This window comes from Tiliqua scincoides, chromosome 4, assembly GCF_035046505.1.
Source record: "Tiliqua scincoides isolate rTilSci1 chromosome 4, rTilSci1.hap2, whole genome shotgun sequence".
Taxonomy (NCBI): domain Eukaryota; kingdom Metazoa; phylum Chordata; class Lepidosauria; order Squamata; family Scincidae; genus Tiliqua; species Tiliqua scincoides.
Window position 1 is genome coordinate 150,180,332 of NC_089824.1, and position 15,272 is coordinate 150,195,603.

The following is a 15,272-nucleotide window of genomic DNA, read 5'->3' on the forward strand; positions in this document are numbered from 1 at the left end:
CACCTTCTGTGCAGTGGCTCAAAGCGTGGTGTCACAACTGCCAGATTCAGATCTGATGTCAATATTTTGAGATGCACAGCGTTTAGTGGATAGAAGAAGATGTTTGAGCATGTAACATTATGATCATCTGAAGTTTCCATTTAAAACAATTTAGGGCACAATCCTCAAGTCCCTTGCACCAGGTCACAAATGTGCTGTAAAGTACGTTTGCGCCTCTGTTCAAGTTGGAGAGGACAGTGCAAGGATGTGCGCCTGTGCCGCTGTAGGCCCTGGGACAAACAGGCCTTTCCAGATCAATGCAGGGGTCTGGGGGGCATGGGGAGGGCAGGGAGGAGGCGTTTTGGGGTAGGGGAAGGGCAAACAGTGGGTGGGAAGCGGAAGGCGGGGCCAGTTCCCGGATAGTCCCCTAGCCCTGTTCCTGGACAGGCTAGGGCAGCTTCAAGCTGCTCGGATTTGTGCCACTTCTATAGGTGGCGCAGATCCGAGTAGCCCCATTGAGGCTCTATGGTGTTACCCAGGATAGGGGGTATTATTTTTCCTTGCCCCAGGGTGGCCCACAGTCAGCCCCAAACTTGCGCTGGATATAGCACAGGCCCGCCAGCCTGCCTGTTCCTGCACAAGTTAAGATTGCACTGTTAAAGTCACACATGTCTCAAGTTAATTTCAATTGAGAAACACAAAGCGACATTATCCCTACACATAATTGTCATGCCTCAGTTTAGATGCCTACATAATGCTGTGTTCACATCTATATGCTTCTCACTACTTAAGAACTTGTACTCCCCTAAAATATCACTATTTTGTTCAGTTCCTGCCAGAAAACTCTTCTAGTGAATAATGAACAGGATAACCATAGAACTATATTCAAAACAGAAAAAAATCAAAGCAAGGTCATAAAAGATAAGCAAATTATAAATGTGCAAATGTAACATGCTAAATTAGCACACCTCATTTATGTCATACCCAGAACATCCTCTAATTATGTATTTTGGAAAGTGTGGTCTTGTATGAAATTAAAGATCAATGAGATGTAGTAGGCAGAATAGATGGGAAGAGGGAAAATGATATTTGAAGAAATTTATTTATTAAGTATAATATTCTTTAGTCACTGAGAACTGCTCCTGCGTCTGTTGCAAAAGTACAACATGCTTCTACACACACCAATAGCTAAGGCATGTCTTCATTTATTTGGGACTGTGCACAGTGGACTGAGTAGTTTCAAGCTTAAGTGTGGCTGGAAGCCCCATCCCTAACATCCTGACATTTGGGCGAAGGTTCAAATGTATCAGAGTTGAGACCCAACATTCAGCTTAAGATATATGACAGCTTCAAAATACGCTATCAAAGTGTGCCTTTAAAGGTATTTAAAACTAGACCTTGTGGTATTAAAATGACACCTCAGTATACTATTTCTGTTTCAGCCAGTATACTTCTTGTTATTATGGATGATTGATTATGTTTAAGTATAATCATTGTCATGGAGGAAAGCCATTTATAATTAATTTTGTGAGGACAGGTTCCCTCATCTTGCCCTTCCTCACATACACGTTCCTTAGGTGTCATGTATTCTTCCTGCTTTGAACTGGCCATGGGGGGCAACCATTGTACCAACCTACATTAATTGTTGCCTCTTCTATAGCTCACAGTATTGATGCAGATATATTTTCCCTCTTAGTTTCTTCGTGTACACTGGGATTTTAGAATTCAGTGATTACTGTTATTATACAAACACCTCTGTATCATCCTACAAATTATCTTCTTTTTATCACATCTACCAACATGTTATTATTCTGGTCTATGTATCTCTATCAAATCCTCCCCCTTTCCTTTCAAACTTCCTCTTTTCTTCCAGCAGAGGCAGCCCAACCAGATTAGGTGATGCAGGTTGCATCAGCAGAGCATCCAGACTATGGCTGCCCCCGTCTCCCTCCAGCCATCTGTGGACTCAAGCACCCACTAAAAGCAAACAGGAAGAGGAGCATTCGCCTCCTTAACTTGATGCTGGCATGGTTTCTTCAAACACAGAGGCAAAGAACTTCTGGTTTGATTTACAGAAACTGTGAGAATGAAGGAACTCCCTCATTTGCACGGTCCCTTTATGGAAGTCCCCCAATTCTGCAACTCAAAAAAACTGCAAGAGGAGCACAGTAAGCAGTGGCTTCTTTATTGTGCAGAGGTGGCAGTGGGGGACACAAGTAGCCATTGGACAGCATACTGGGTCATGCTGGTCCTCACCCGCTGTCTCCATAGTTTAAGCTGGACTTAACCAGTCCTAGCACAAATCAGAGCTGTATTAAGCATTGACATGAATACACATCACGTGCTGAGGAATCAAAGGATTTTTTAGTTCAACTTTAAAAGTTGGAAACCCCAAGATGGAGAGGTCTTCCATCAATGACCAAACTTAGCTATATCTGGCACCCAATAACAGGAGGCCGCTACTAATAAATTCCAGTCAGAAATTGGGTGTTCTTTGTTTTCTGAAGTTAAATAACTCCATAGGCTGCTCCAGTCCCTGCTCTCTTGAGTGATACTATCCAGACCATTACCTGAGAATGTTTAATTTATGTGACTGGCACATGCATGGGCAAACAGATAACCCTGGCATGGTTGAGGAATTTTTTTCCACCAAAATGAAGTCATGTTGATAGAATGTAGCATGGTTTCTGTCAGTGACAGGTATAAACACAACCTGTTGCAGTCATACTATTTCATGTCTTGATTTTTGCAGACCTATATCTGTTAATGTATTAGGCACAGCTAATTACACACTCTTTGCTGCACATAAATGACACTCATGCAGGATGTGAAACTTCTACCTGACAGGTCTATGTAAAAGACACCTATGGACGCTGGTCCATTTTTTAGATCTTTCAGCACAATCCCATGCCTGTCTACTCAGAAGTAAGTCCCATTGTGTTCAACAATGCTCATTCTCAGAGAAGTATGTAGGATTGCAGTTATACAGGGAATAACCAAAGATCCTCCAGTATGCGTGAATATGAGAACCTCTGAGAATATATTGGAGTTGTCACTTTCAACTATTGGCCCAATCCAATACAGAGGTGGTTCTCAAACTGGTGGGTTGTGACCCACCAGCCTGAGAACAAATTCCGTTGCCCCTTAAGAGGCAGGGAAACAGGGAAGGCAGTGATGCAATCTCCAGGATTGTGCTGCTATGAGTTGTTTTTATTTTTTACACACTCTGTCAGTGTTCAAAGGTGCAGGAAACCTTGAAGAGGGCTCCGTGGGACTCCCTGCACCCCCTGGAAGCCAGCAGGGACTCAGGAACTCAGCGACACGATCCTGGGGATCGTGTTGCTGCTCTCCATCTGGCCTCTGCAAAGACTTACCCTGGTCCTCAAACTCCCTGAGAGTTTGAGAACCAGTGCAATAGAGAATCCAGGACTGCATGCATGGAATCCTTAAAAATCCTGAATTTCTACAGATCAACACTTTGGTGGGAAAGGGGGGAGGGGGAGGCCTGAATACAAATCCCTGCTTCCCCACCTCAAAGGTGATGGTTGAACTATTTGCTTTTAAAATAAAGAGCTCTGAAAACACAGCCTGGTGATAGAGGGGAAATGCACATTCTTCGCCTGGTTAAGCATGCAGTTTCCCACCACTGAGGTAGAAACGCGCACGGAGGCTGGCTTACATACACGCAGTAGCCCTATCTGGACTGGAGGGAGTTTAAATATTTATTTATCTTGGCTTTTCTAAGTTGTCTTTCAATCCAAAGACACTTATAAAGCATGAACTTCATTATATCATTAAGGGCATGCCTTCAGAGTGATGACAAAGTCTACTCTGAAAAATTAAACTGTGCGGCCAGAGCAGAACAATACACCTCTATTTGCATGGAGTTCTTGCCCCAGTATAGAAAATTTATAAAACAAAGTCAGACTTTGATTTTGGCAGATTGCATATATTTTGTGCAGAGGTTCTACAAATGAACCACTACAGCATCAATTAGAGCAATGTGGGTTTTCAAACTTGCACAGTCAAAGCATAAGAAGTGCTACATCAAAAAGTTACATACTAAGAATCTAAGGACATGCTAAGAGCCAGGAGAAGATACTGGTGCTGAAAGACAATGTTTAGGGTTGGAATTTCATTTCGAAAATTTCCAAAAAAAGAAGTTCCCTCCTATTTTGTGTATTTCTCTTTGGTTCAGGGACTGGGTTTCTTAAAAATTAATACTTCTTAGAATTTTATTTCTATCAACATATATTACATTCACATGTTGCCATCTATAATAGATATACAGTGGGCCCTCAGTATCCGCAGGGGATCCATTCCAGGACAGATACAAAACCCACAAATACCAAAATCTGTGGAAAATTTATTCTGCTGGGGGGACACACAAGAACTTACCTGAGGGGGGGCTGCTCCGACCCTCTGGAAGTCACATGCAACCTCCTCAGAAACCTCTTGGACACACCCAGGAATCACCACTGCAAACAAGAAGTGACTTCAGGTTGAGTCCGGGAGGTCCTCTGAGACCCTTCAGTCACAGTCTTGACATCCGTGAATGCTGAGCCCGCAGGTAAGGGGGGCTCACCGTATTGCTTCTATTACCATGTTTATACAGTAAAGACCTGCCCAAGTTGTGATAAGCCAAACTGGCTACAGCAGCTTCAGACGCAAGTTTTGGTACACACAGGACACTGTCCATTTTAGTGTGAGCATAAATATGATGATACCAATTTTCTACATTTCAAAGATTTTAGAAAGACTTAGGAGTGTGTTCTGTTGCCCATATTTATCTAGCTACCAATGCTGCATGATCAAGTTGACCTGGGCTCTGCATCAAGAAGCCTGGAAGATCAGGGCTCCAAAGACTACTCTGGCTGTCAGCATCCTCCCCCTGCCCTATTTTGTCCTCAGTTCTTCTTGCCCCCATTGCCCCCTCCTCTTTTGGGAAGAGGCCCCAAATAAACTTTGTACTCGCTGATAAAATTCTTCTCAAAGGCACTGGGTTGCTATACACAGCTAGTAGGTTAAGTTCAGCTTAGTGTCTCACAGGTTGTATGGGCCTGATTTCATACGTTTTAAATGTTCAAAGTGCTTCAAAGTGTTCAAAGCGCTTCTTCTCTGGGTCAAAAAAGACATGATCCTAAACACACAGATTAACTTTCTGAGTTTGTTCTATTTTAGTGAAAAAATTTTTTCGCATTAAAAAAAACAAAACACTGGGGAAGGGAGGAGTGTACAAGCAGGATTAGAACCAGAGTAGGCAAAGTTTTGTTGCTTCCCCTACCTGCTATTTAATAAAATAAAACAAAGCCTGGAAGGTTAATGTAGGTGTTCAGAGTCATGACTAGTTTGACCCTTAATGTTCTTTACAAAAGCCCTCTGAAATAAGCAAACACTGTTGTCCCCCTTCAGCAGGTGAGAGGCTGAGAATATAACTATTTCCTCAAAGCCACCAAGAGAAATGTCAACTGAAGATATTCTAACTTACAACTTATGCTCTTTGCCATTCTGTTACAGTTACAGCGCTGCGCTGAAATTATTTTGCAGGCTCTGTTAAGATTTTGGAAACACTTCCAAATTTGTTCAGGACATGATGCAGATATACTGGATGCCTTTCCTTATAAGATTCCATGGTGAAGGAGTTTGCATAAGAGGGCCAAATTTGCCTTGCAAGGAGGTTAATTTTACGACCTAATGACTCTGTAAGATTGTGTTTTCCTCTGGACTACTTGACTGCAAATTCCTTTGAAGCTTTCTGCAAACTTATTTATGATTTATGCTCGTGTAAGTGCATCATCAAGTCTAGGCTAATGATATAAGAAGTGGAAAAGGAGGGGGAAATGACATGAAGATGGAGAAGGCTAGTGTTTCGACCATTTTCCCAAGCTGAAAGTATTTTTCTTCCTTTTAAGAAATCTCCTTATCTCTTGGAATCTGCGGTGCCATGACTGTAGTGGCTGCTACCCTTGTTGCAGCAGACTGTTCTATCTCTCCCCTGACTGCTGATCCATCATGACAGCAGTGAAAAACCTCATAGATTAAGGACATAATACAGCTCTGAGGCCATTAAAAGAGCAGGCTGCTCTTTGGGTCAGGGAAATGATCTCAGACTGAAATGTGTGGCAAATAATGAATTGCCTGGAGAGGACTTTTAACACTCTGGAGATCACAATGTTATTTGAAGCCATTTCTTGCTAGCTGGAAAAAATGTTTAGGGGTGCATTTACTATAGCACTGTCTACTTTGGTACAACTCAAAATACAATAACAGATGAGTACCACAAGTAGAAATCAGGATCAAGCATGGCGCTCCATGGTTGAGATGCCTATAGCAGAATAAGGAAACGCTTCCAGATGGTTTATGCAGCTGAACAAGACAATATACTTCACCCTGCATGGGAATTTCAAAGGTCCGTTAGGAGACAAGATGTGGCTTCTGGTTCCTGAGCTGATCATACAACAAATAGCAGCCCTGAGCACAGACAATAGATCAATTCTATCATTAGAATTATTAGTGAAAGTGGAGAGGTTGCACTCCACTTCCGCTTTAGCAGAGGCGGGGCTCGATCGCTCCGCTTTTGCTTTCAAAGCTGCGGGGAGCCTGCAGAAGGTCGCGCAGGGCTCCCTGCACCCCTGGGAGGCTGCAGGAGGCTTGGGTAAGTGGCCCCAAGCCCCTGCAGCTCCCCTGAGCAGTGCAATCCTGGGGATCATGCCACTGCCTCCTCCCTGCCTCCAGGCTGCCCCCGCCCCTTAAGGAGAAACAGGCCAGAGCCCACAGGCAGGGGGCGTCGCGACGCCCCAGTTTGAAAAGCCCTGCCCTAGACTGATGCAATCATATTTTTTCATTTCAATTCATTCAAAGTTACTCAAACCACTTCATACAATAAATATCCATTAGCCTCCAGAATTCCCACACCCACATGTTTACTAGGACTGACAGCATGAATCGTTTAACCACAAATTAAGAAAAGGAAAATTTTAAATCAGAGTAGTTCCACATGAAAGGCTGAACAGTGCTAATAAAATTATCTACACCTCCTACTCCAGGCAAAACATTTAATTTGATTTCTCTCTTGATAAACGATTTGTTAGTGTTGAGTAGTCAACAGAAACTCTCATTTTTATTAAACATGCTCAAAGTAGTTTTGCATGACAACTTCATAATATTATTACTATTAAACAGTTAATTAAGAGATGGAATTGCTAAATGCAAACAATTAAGTTATTATGACTTCAGTCGAATACACATTTCCTTGGGGCAAACGCCACAGAATTCACAAGAAAGTTACTTATGAAGTTACTGCTTAGGATTGAGCTATGAACTGTTGACCTACACACATAGTCAGTAGTGTGTTTTGTTAAAAATAAATGAGAATTATTAGGAAGTGAACTGTGAATACAATTATATGATCATGGCCACCCAAACCTTTCAATAACTGAAAATCATAGTATTTTGTATGTATTGTATTGTATGATTCCTTAATATTGTGGGCATCTTGAACCTGCTGATGTGCAACATTGGGGGTGACACAAGATTATGGACATCTTTAACAAGGGACGCAGTGTTGTCCTTCCTTCCTGTCTCATTTCTGACCAAGGTCACTGTGATAGTAAAGGTTCCTGAGAGTTATAGGGTTAGAGTATAAAAACGCACTAGGCTGTAACCTGCACTTTTGTTTATGGTCTATAGTTTACTCTGCAAAGGCTGAGACTGGATAAGATTTAAATCAATGTCTGCAGCAGACTTGATCAAGGTTTGGCAGCTGAGCAAGGCTGATGGATGCCTACTGAGCATTTTCAAATATGCCACCAACCTTAATCTGCATTCCCTGCTGGTTTCAGAAGTGTTAGGAAAGCTCTCTCCCTCTCCCCATATATCCATCCACATTCACAAAGAATTGCTAATTTAAAGCAGTATATACAATTTTATAATAAACACTTTAATGAAAAATATCAAAACATTTAATTAATTAACTTTATAAGTATCAAATTACTTACGATGTTCCTGGGCTTGCAGTAGGTGGAGGACCTACAGAAATAAGATTTTAAAAAGCAGAGATGAGTTTTAGTTGTATGTACAAATCTAGAGGAGAAATCTTCATTTGTACTCAGTATAATTTTGTTACATAGTTCCTAGTTTCTAATATGGCTAGCAGTGATGTTCCATAGTAGCCCTTGCGTACTAACAATAGTAGTACTTCAGATATAGACTTCACTTTCTTCCTTTCTGCATAAAGAGTTCAATGCATACCATATAAAGAAGATTATCTTCCCTATGAAAATTTGTTGGAATGATCAAGTTAAGTTGGCTTGGGATCTGGTGCAGTAAACGTCATGGAAAAGTTAGCTATCAACACAGCTTCCATTATTACATTATCATTTTCTGAGTATTTGCATTCTAAAAATATGAGAATGTATGGCAGAAATAATCACTGAAATGCTAAAATAGTAAGCAGGTGAATTAAAAATCATAACAACATAAGATCATAAGAACAGCCCCACTGGATCAGGCCATAGGCCCATCTAGTCCAGCTTCCTGTATCCCACAGCGGCCCACCAAATGCCCCAGGGAGCACACCAGATAACAAGAGACCTCATCCTGGTGCCCTCCCTTGCATCTGGCATTCTGACGTAGCCCATTTCTAAAATCAGGAGGTTGCACATACACATCATGGCTTGTAAGCCATAATGGATTTTTCCTCCAGAAACTTGTCCAATCCCCTTTTAAAGGCATCCAGGCCAGATGCCGTCACCACATCCTGTGGCAAAGAGTTCCACAGACCAACCACGTGCTGAGTAAAGAAATATATATTAAATAACTGTAAAATTTCAAAATGTTTCAGGTCTCAAAATAACATGAAGCTCAAGTTCTAATTCTCTTTAAAAAACACACTAACAAATACAGGTCATCCCTCATTATCCGCTGGGGTTCCATTGCAGAACCCCTAGTAGAATAAAAAAAAAAAATCAGTGGATTAAAAAAAATGTGGAAAAACAGATTTAAAGACCCACTTCCAGGTTTCTTGCCCCTCCATTGCTCCTAATGGAATAAGGTTCTGCCTCAACATCTGCAGGGGTTTGATTATGGGACTTCCTGCTGATACCATAAAATGTGTTAAATAAAAGCAGTTTAAAAAAATTAAAAAGTGCATCCCTTTACAATTGTAGTTTAAAAACAGCTCTTCTAACGGTTGTAGATTGCAGTCAGCGATTAGAAATGCAAAGGACCCCCTGCCTTTGCCTGGCTCAGCTGAAGAATGGAATGATCACTTATGACAGCTTATGATCGCTTGCATGACTGTCTCTCTACAACAGTAAGAAAAGCAGTTTTTTAAACTGTGATTTTAAAGAGATGCATTTTTCCTCTTCTCCAGGGATCAGCACATTCCTTCTCATTTGCAGTGGCCATTTGTGTTAAATCATATCTGTATATAAAAAAAACCATGTATAACAAGGTTGAACCTGTAGTTTAATGCTCTGAAAAGAAAATCTAATTTCAACATTATTCAGCAGACATTTTCAAGTTATGAATTATTATAAATGACAAAAGACCCTGCATTGGCAGGAAGTTGGACTCAATGATCTGTAGGTCACTTCCAACTCTATAGTCCAACGGGCCCAAGGAGACTTTGAACAAATGTTTCTTCAAAAGCAGCCCATCCTTGCTGCATGACAAATGAGTTCTGAAACTGATGGCACAATCTTATAAATTACCTGTGGCAGCAGAGCTCCCATTCTCCTGCCATAATTCCTCTAATGGTGATGCAACTCTTGTGCTACCATCACGCGAATTGGAGCCACTGGTGGAAATGGCCAGAAGCTCTGCAAACCCATCACGCACAGACCCAGCCCATGTTGGAGCAGGTAAGGTGCTGGCAGGGTGGGTCGGAGAAAGTTCGGAGCAGGAAATGGGAAATGGGGAACACAAGGGAATGTTTGTAGGCTGGAGAGGATGGACCCTTGCAGCAGCAGTATGTGCCATGGTGTTAGCTTTATGTTTCCAGCCTGATACACTTCCTGCCTCTCCTTGACTTACAGTCAGCAAAACAGCTAATGTTGGTCCAAGGAGACCCACTGGCAATCAGGCAGCTTATTGGGAGACAATAAAAATGTTTACTTACCTCTTCCATGCCATCTAGTTGCCTTTCCAACATTGCATGAGGCATATGCTCTGATAGCATGGCGGCACTGCAGAAGATGGTGGGTGATGGGATTGAGGGGAATGCCAAAGGTGGCCTCTGATGTCACAATGGATTGTGTGTGGGTCAACTTTTTTTAAAATGCAATGGGCTAATGTGAAGCCTATGTAATGTAACTTAAAATAGCTGTTTGGATTATGTCCTTGCTTACATTTGAGACAGAAGTAAAACTTTCACTAAATAAACAACATTTGGGAAGCTTCTTTCATTATTTTATGTGCCGTCCCTTTTTATCAATGAAGAAAAAACATCAGTCTCCACTTTTGCCCACCATTTTTCAGAAACAGCCGTTTGTCAACAAGAAGGAATTCTTACCAAATTTCACAAACAGCACCCCAGTTGTGGAAACAGTCTTCCTGCCATTTGTTGCCACACACTGAAAATAGCCGGTGTCTGTGGTATCAAGGTTTCTTATTCGTAATCTAGACCCATAGCTTGTAGCACGGAAAGATATCCTTCTGGGTTCTTGTACAACAGGAGCATCATTTTTCAGCCAACGCACAGTTGGAGAAGGATTACCAGAAACCTTACAATGGAGTTCTGCTGTCTGGCCTAGAGTAGTGGTGATATTGTTCATAGGCTCATCAAGGGTCAAGAAGTAATCTGTCAAATAGACAAAGACGACAGGTTAGTTGTGGCAACTACTTAACTGAAGCACTGTTCTAAAACAATCAAATTCTTGAATTTAGTGTAAAACCTAACTAGCCAATGCTTTCTAGTGAATGTACTAAGAAAAAAAATGTTTTACAGACCAAGCAGCACCTGTTAAAATTCAATTATTTTGGACCCAGATTCCAGCTCAGACCAGTGACATAGCAAGTGGGGGTGGTACACCCCAGGTGCCAAACTAGAGCGTCACATAAGGGGATGCCACATGAGGCCCAGCCTAGATGGCAGCTGCTGCCTGTCTGTGTTTTGATCCCGATCAGGGCACTTAAAAACCCTAAGAGGCAATTGCACCAGTGCCCTTTCCTCTTTGCCTTCCTCTTTCTCACACTGCTGCCTCTTTGTGTTTTGGCAGCTTCTCTATCTAGAAGCCAACAAAACACTAAGAGGTGGTGGTGGCATGACCACCCTGCCACCCCCTTCCTCCTTCTTTGGAGGTTCTTGTTGAGCCTCCAAAGGAGAAGGAAGGGGATGGCAGGCAGATCATGCTGCCCCCACACCCTTCTCTTTTGGGAGAACCAGGAAGCGATGTCACAGCATCACTTCCTGGTTCTCCCGGAAGAGGAGAGTGCAAGGGCAACACTTATCTTCCTGCCACTCCCTCCCTCCTCCATGTCACAACATCAAATGACATCACTGCCCCAGGACCCTTAGCTACAATGCCGGCTCAGACATTATGTCTGAACAGCCTAAAGAGATCTACTTTGTTGCCTAAGTGACCATTGATCTCTTTTCACAATCTGGCTTTTGATGTATTAGAAACAATATTTAAAATAGAAAACAGTTGCCTTCCATGTTTAACAGGTTTATTTGCCACTTCGCACAATGCAGAGATGATATGGACGTGACTGGAAAATTCTTCCAAAAAGTCCTTCCATGAAGCAAGCCTTTTGGGAGCAAAACTTGTCATCTAGTTGCACCCCACCCCCATATGAACTGAGTGTTTTGCCCCTAGGAATTTTTGGTAATACTAAGAAGACAATGCACAGCAGGGAGCAGAACTGCATCACAAGCCGATACTCATCACCAAATGCCTTGAAGCAGCTGTCACGCAGATTTCAATAAAGTCTCAGTACTGTTTTGAAAAAGATATCCATCCTGTTTGTTAAATACCTACTACAGAACTAACATTAGGAGGGGAAGAGCAGGTAAAACTATTATGGAACCAATTCCTTCTACACCTCAAAGACAGTTTTGTATATATACACATTGCTCTAGAAGGTGAGTTTTAAATGTCTTCATATGAACATGCCAGCTCCATGTGACAGCCACCTTGCAATGAATTCAAGAACTTTCTAGAGACTATGAAGAAACTTCCAGTGAAGTTAAGAGGCTTTAAGTGCTGTGGCTTATTCTGCTATATAGAGAAGAGCATGATGGATCCCTCAAGGAAATCTGTAATGCGCACAATGTCCAATAATTGAAGCTTACAGCCCAATTTTATGCATGTCTGCTCAGAAGTAAGTCCCAGTATAATCAATGGGGCTTACTGCCAGGTAAGTATGACTGCAGTCTCAGTATGCTCTGGATCACACTGGTAGGCTGCAAAGACTGGGTTGGAGTCTTTAGTAGTAAGAGGCAGCCTCATCTTTCTCAATTTCAAATCTTCTTTCCCATTTTTTCCTCTTTCCGTTTTGTCTCCAATCTGTTGTCCCTGCCTCACTGCTACCGTCGTTCACAGAGTCATCAAATGCTATGCAAAATATTGCCAGTAATAAAGTTGGAGCTTTTCTTCCCACTGGGAAGGAAGTGATATCTCTCTAGGAATCCAGACTCCTCTGGAAACAAAGCATTTTAGGGCCTTTCCCCCCTCTTTGTAGTCTTGCACCCCTTTCAAATTTGGAATTTCTGCAATTTACCCACTGTCTTTGTGGCTGGTCCCATTTTAGCTATACAGGCGTGCCCCTTATATGCGGGGGTTCTGTTCTGAAAACCCCCACAGAGAGTGAAACCATGGATGAGGTGAACATCGGTTCCCGCAATCCCATGGAACCAACCCCCCTCAGGAAGTGTGGGGAGTTTCGTTCCCCTGGCCTCCTGAGGGGCCTCTGAGCTCAAAGGGGCTGAGGATGTCTGTCCTTGGCCTCTGCCAAGCTCAAACTGAACTCTGAGGCAAAAACAACTTGCAACTTCCGGTTTCACAGAGAAACTTAAAGTGACTTTTTAAAGCCTTATAAGGCAGTGTTTCTCAAAGTGTGGGTCGGGACCCACTAGGTGGGTCATAAGCCAATTTCAGGTGGGTCCCCATTCATTTCAATATTTTAGTTTTAATATATTAGACTTGATGCCACCATGGCACGTGACTGCACTGGGAAAATGTAACAGATCTGTACTTTTAACAGGCTACTCTGTATATGGTTTGAACAATGATAGTAAATGGGACTTACTCCTGGGTAAGTGTGGGTGGGATTGCAGTTTAGGATTATCAAAACGTTTCCTGCTTGATGATCTCACTTCCGGTCATGAAATCGCTTCCGATGGGTTCAGACAGATTCTCATTCTAAAATGTGGGTCCTTGTGCTAAAAGCTTAAGAACCACTGTTATAAGGCATTGAGAGGCCGGAGGAAGTCCCGGGCTTGGCCTATCTGTGGATAAATGAATCCATGGATATGGGATCCATGGATATGGGGCCCTCCAGTATTCCTATCAGCATGGAGATGGGAACTTTAGAAATAGATACAGTTAAGTCATTAAAAAGAAGAAATCAGGGACTTGTTGCTTTTATCTTCTTAAGAATGCTCATGATCAGTTTTATTGTGATCTGATCATATGATAGACCCAGCTGTAAAGACTAATATTTTGTGAACAAGTGGAATGCAAAGCCAGAATCCAGAGACACGTTAAACCCTTCTAATCCATTTTAGTCTCTTCTTTCAAGTCTCACATTAAGTTCTTTTAATAGTAAGCCATCTTTCAGATTTGAACATTGCAAAATTAAAAAAAGTATCATTAAAATTAGAGACCAATATGGATGGGTTCTTCTTGCATTTTTGTTGCCAAACCATAAACAAAATACTATCTAATCCTCGTCATTGGTTATAAAAAAAATCCATCAAGCAACTATATAGAAAAGATGATCTACTGAATGTAAATCACGCTCTTATGCCAGAAGATGAGCTCTCAGATGAAGGTGACAATCAAGTCTGAAAGAATCACTGTCGTAATTTTTTTGCACCATTTTACATATATATTGCCACCGATACTCCAACCTCATTTACAATTCTGCCAATGTTCTTTACTTGGATAGGACACAGCCAATCAAAGCTATTCTCCCTCTCGCTTTGAAGAGAAAGTCTCCTACTTTGCCTTTGTTCAGGGTGGTTCAATGTCGCTGGGATGTCTTCAGCAATGTTGCCAGCATTGTGAATTGCCTAAGGATTGAAGCACAAGAAATCCCTGCTCGGCAGCCAAGTGGGCCAATCATCTGCAGGTTCATTAATATAATTTTACCAAATGTGCTTGATAAGCTTTGAGTTAAGGCTGACAACAAATTACTGGGGTGCACTTAGATGAGGAGCATGAGCCAATAATCACTGGTATTTTAATGATACCATTAATGACTTTAATGCAGCACAATCCAATCTTGCACTGGAACAGGCAGGCCAGGAGGCCTATGCTGTGTCCAGCACAAGATTGGAGCCTGAAGTGGCTCAGGCAGAGGCAAGGGGAAACTCTTCCTCTTACACCCGGGTAAGCCACCACAGCCCCAATGGGTTTCCTAGGATTTGTAGCAGCTCCAGAGCTGGTATAAGTCTGAGGAGTGCAGAGCAGCTTGCAGTCGCTCTGTGTTGCTTGGGGAACAGGGTTGGGATCCAGCATAACAGCTGGGTCCCAGCCCCACCTCCAGGTCACCACCTGCACCCAGGACTGCCCTCCACCCGCCCTCCTCCCACCCCAGAAGATCTCCCTCCTACCTCCTCCCCAACCCTTGCGTTGGCCAAGCTCAGCCAACACAACCCTCCCTGTCTGAGTCAGCACGGCAGCCTCCGTGTGCCAGCCCAGCCAACTCTCGAGGAGGCACAAACGTGCTTTATGGCATGTTTGCAACCCTCCTGGGCAAGCACAAGGGACACATGCCAGCCAAAGGCGCAGTCAGGATTGCGCCAAAAATAATTGGTTTTAGTGATTTAGTTGTGTCTCTAATGTGGGTTCCGTGTAAACAGGTACATACCTATGGATCTGGATTTGGATCAGGTCAGTAAACAGGTCCTTCAGATCTTTTCTGAAGAGTTTCTGATTGTGATACCATTTGGGAATAGATATTTGGTTCTTTCTTATGCTAACATGTAAGTTGGTTTTATTGTGCACAAGAACCACATCTCCAGCTTCTTCTAGTTTCTGTTTTGCAATGCTTTAGGTCTCAGATTGTATTAGATGTATTGTACATCCTGCTTTTTTTTTTTTTAACATCTTTGCTATTTGAGAAAC

The 15,272-nt window shown here is 42.4% G+C and overlaps 1 protein-coding gene across 1 annotated transcript in view; it reads right to left on the reverse strand.

The window, feature by feature from the left end:
* The window catches only part of ROR1 (receptor tyrosine kinase like orphan receptor 1), a 214,943-nt gene that overhangs the window by 42,591 nt on the left and 157,080 nt on the right, over nucleotides 1-15,272 (reverse strand). The window contains exons 3-4 of the mRNA XM_066623616.1: nucleotides 10,493-10,780; nucleotides 7,977-8,007 (exon numbers count right to left, since the gene is read on the reverse strand). Of these exons, the coding sequence (XP_066479713.1) occupies nucleotides 7,977-8,007; nucleotides 10,493-10,780 (319 nt within the window). The remainder of the gene's footprint in view (nucleotides 1-7,976; nucleotides 8,008-10,492; nucleotides 10,781-15,272) is intronic.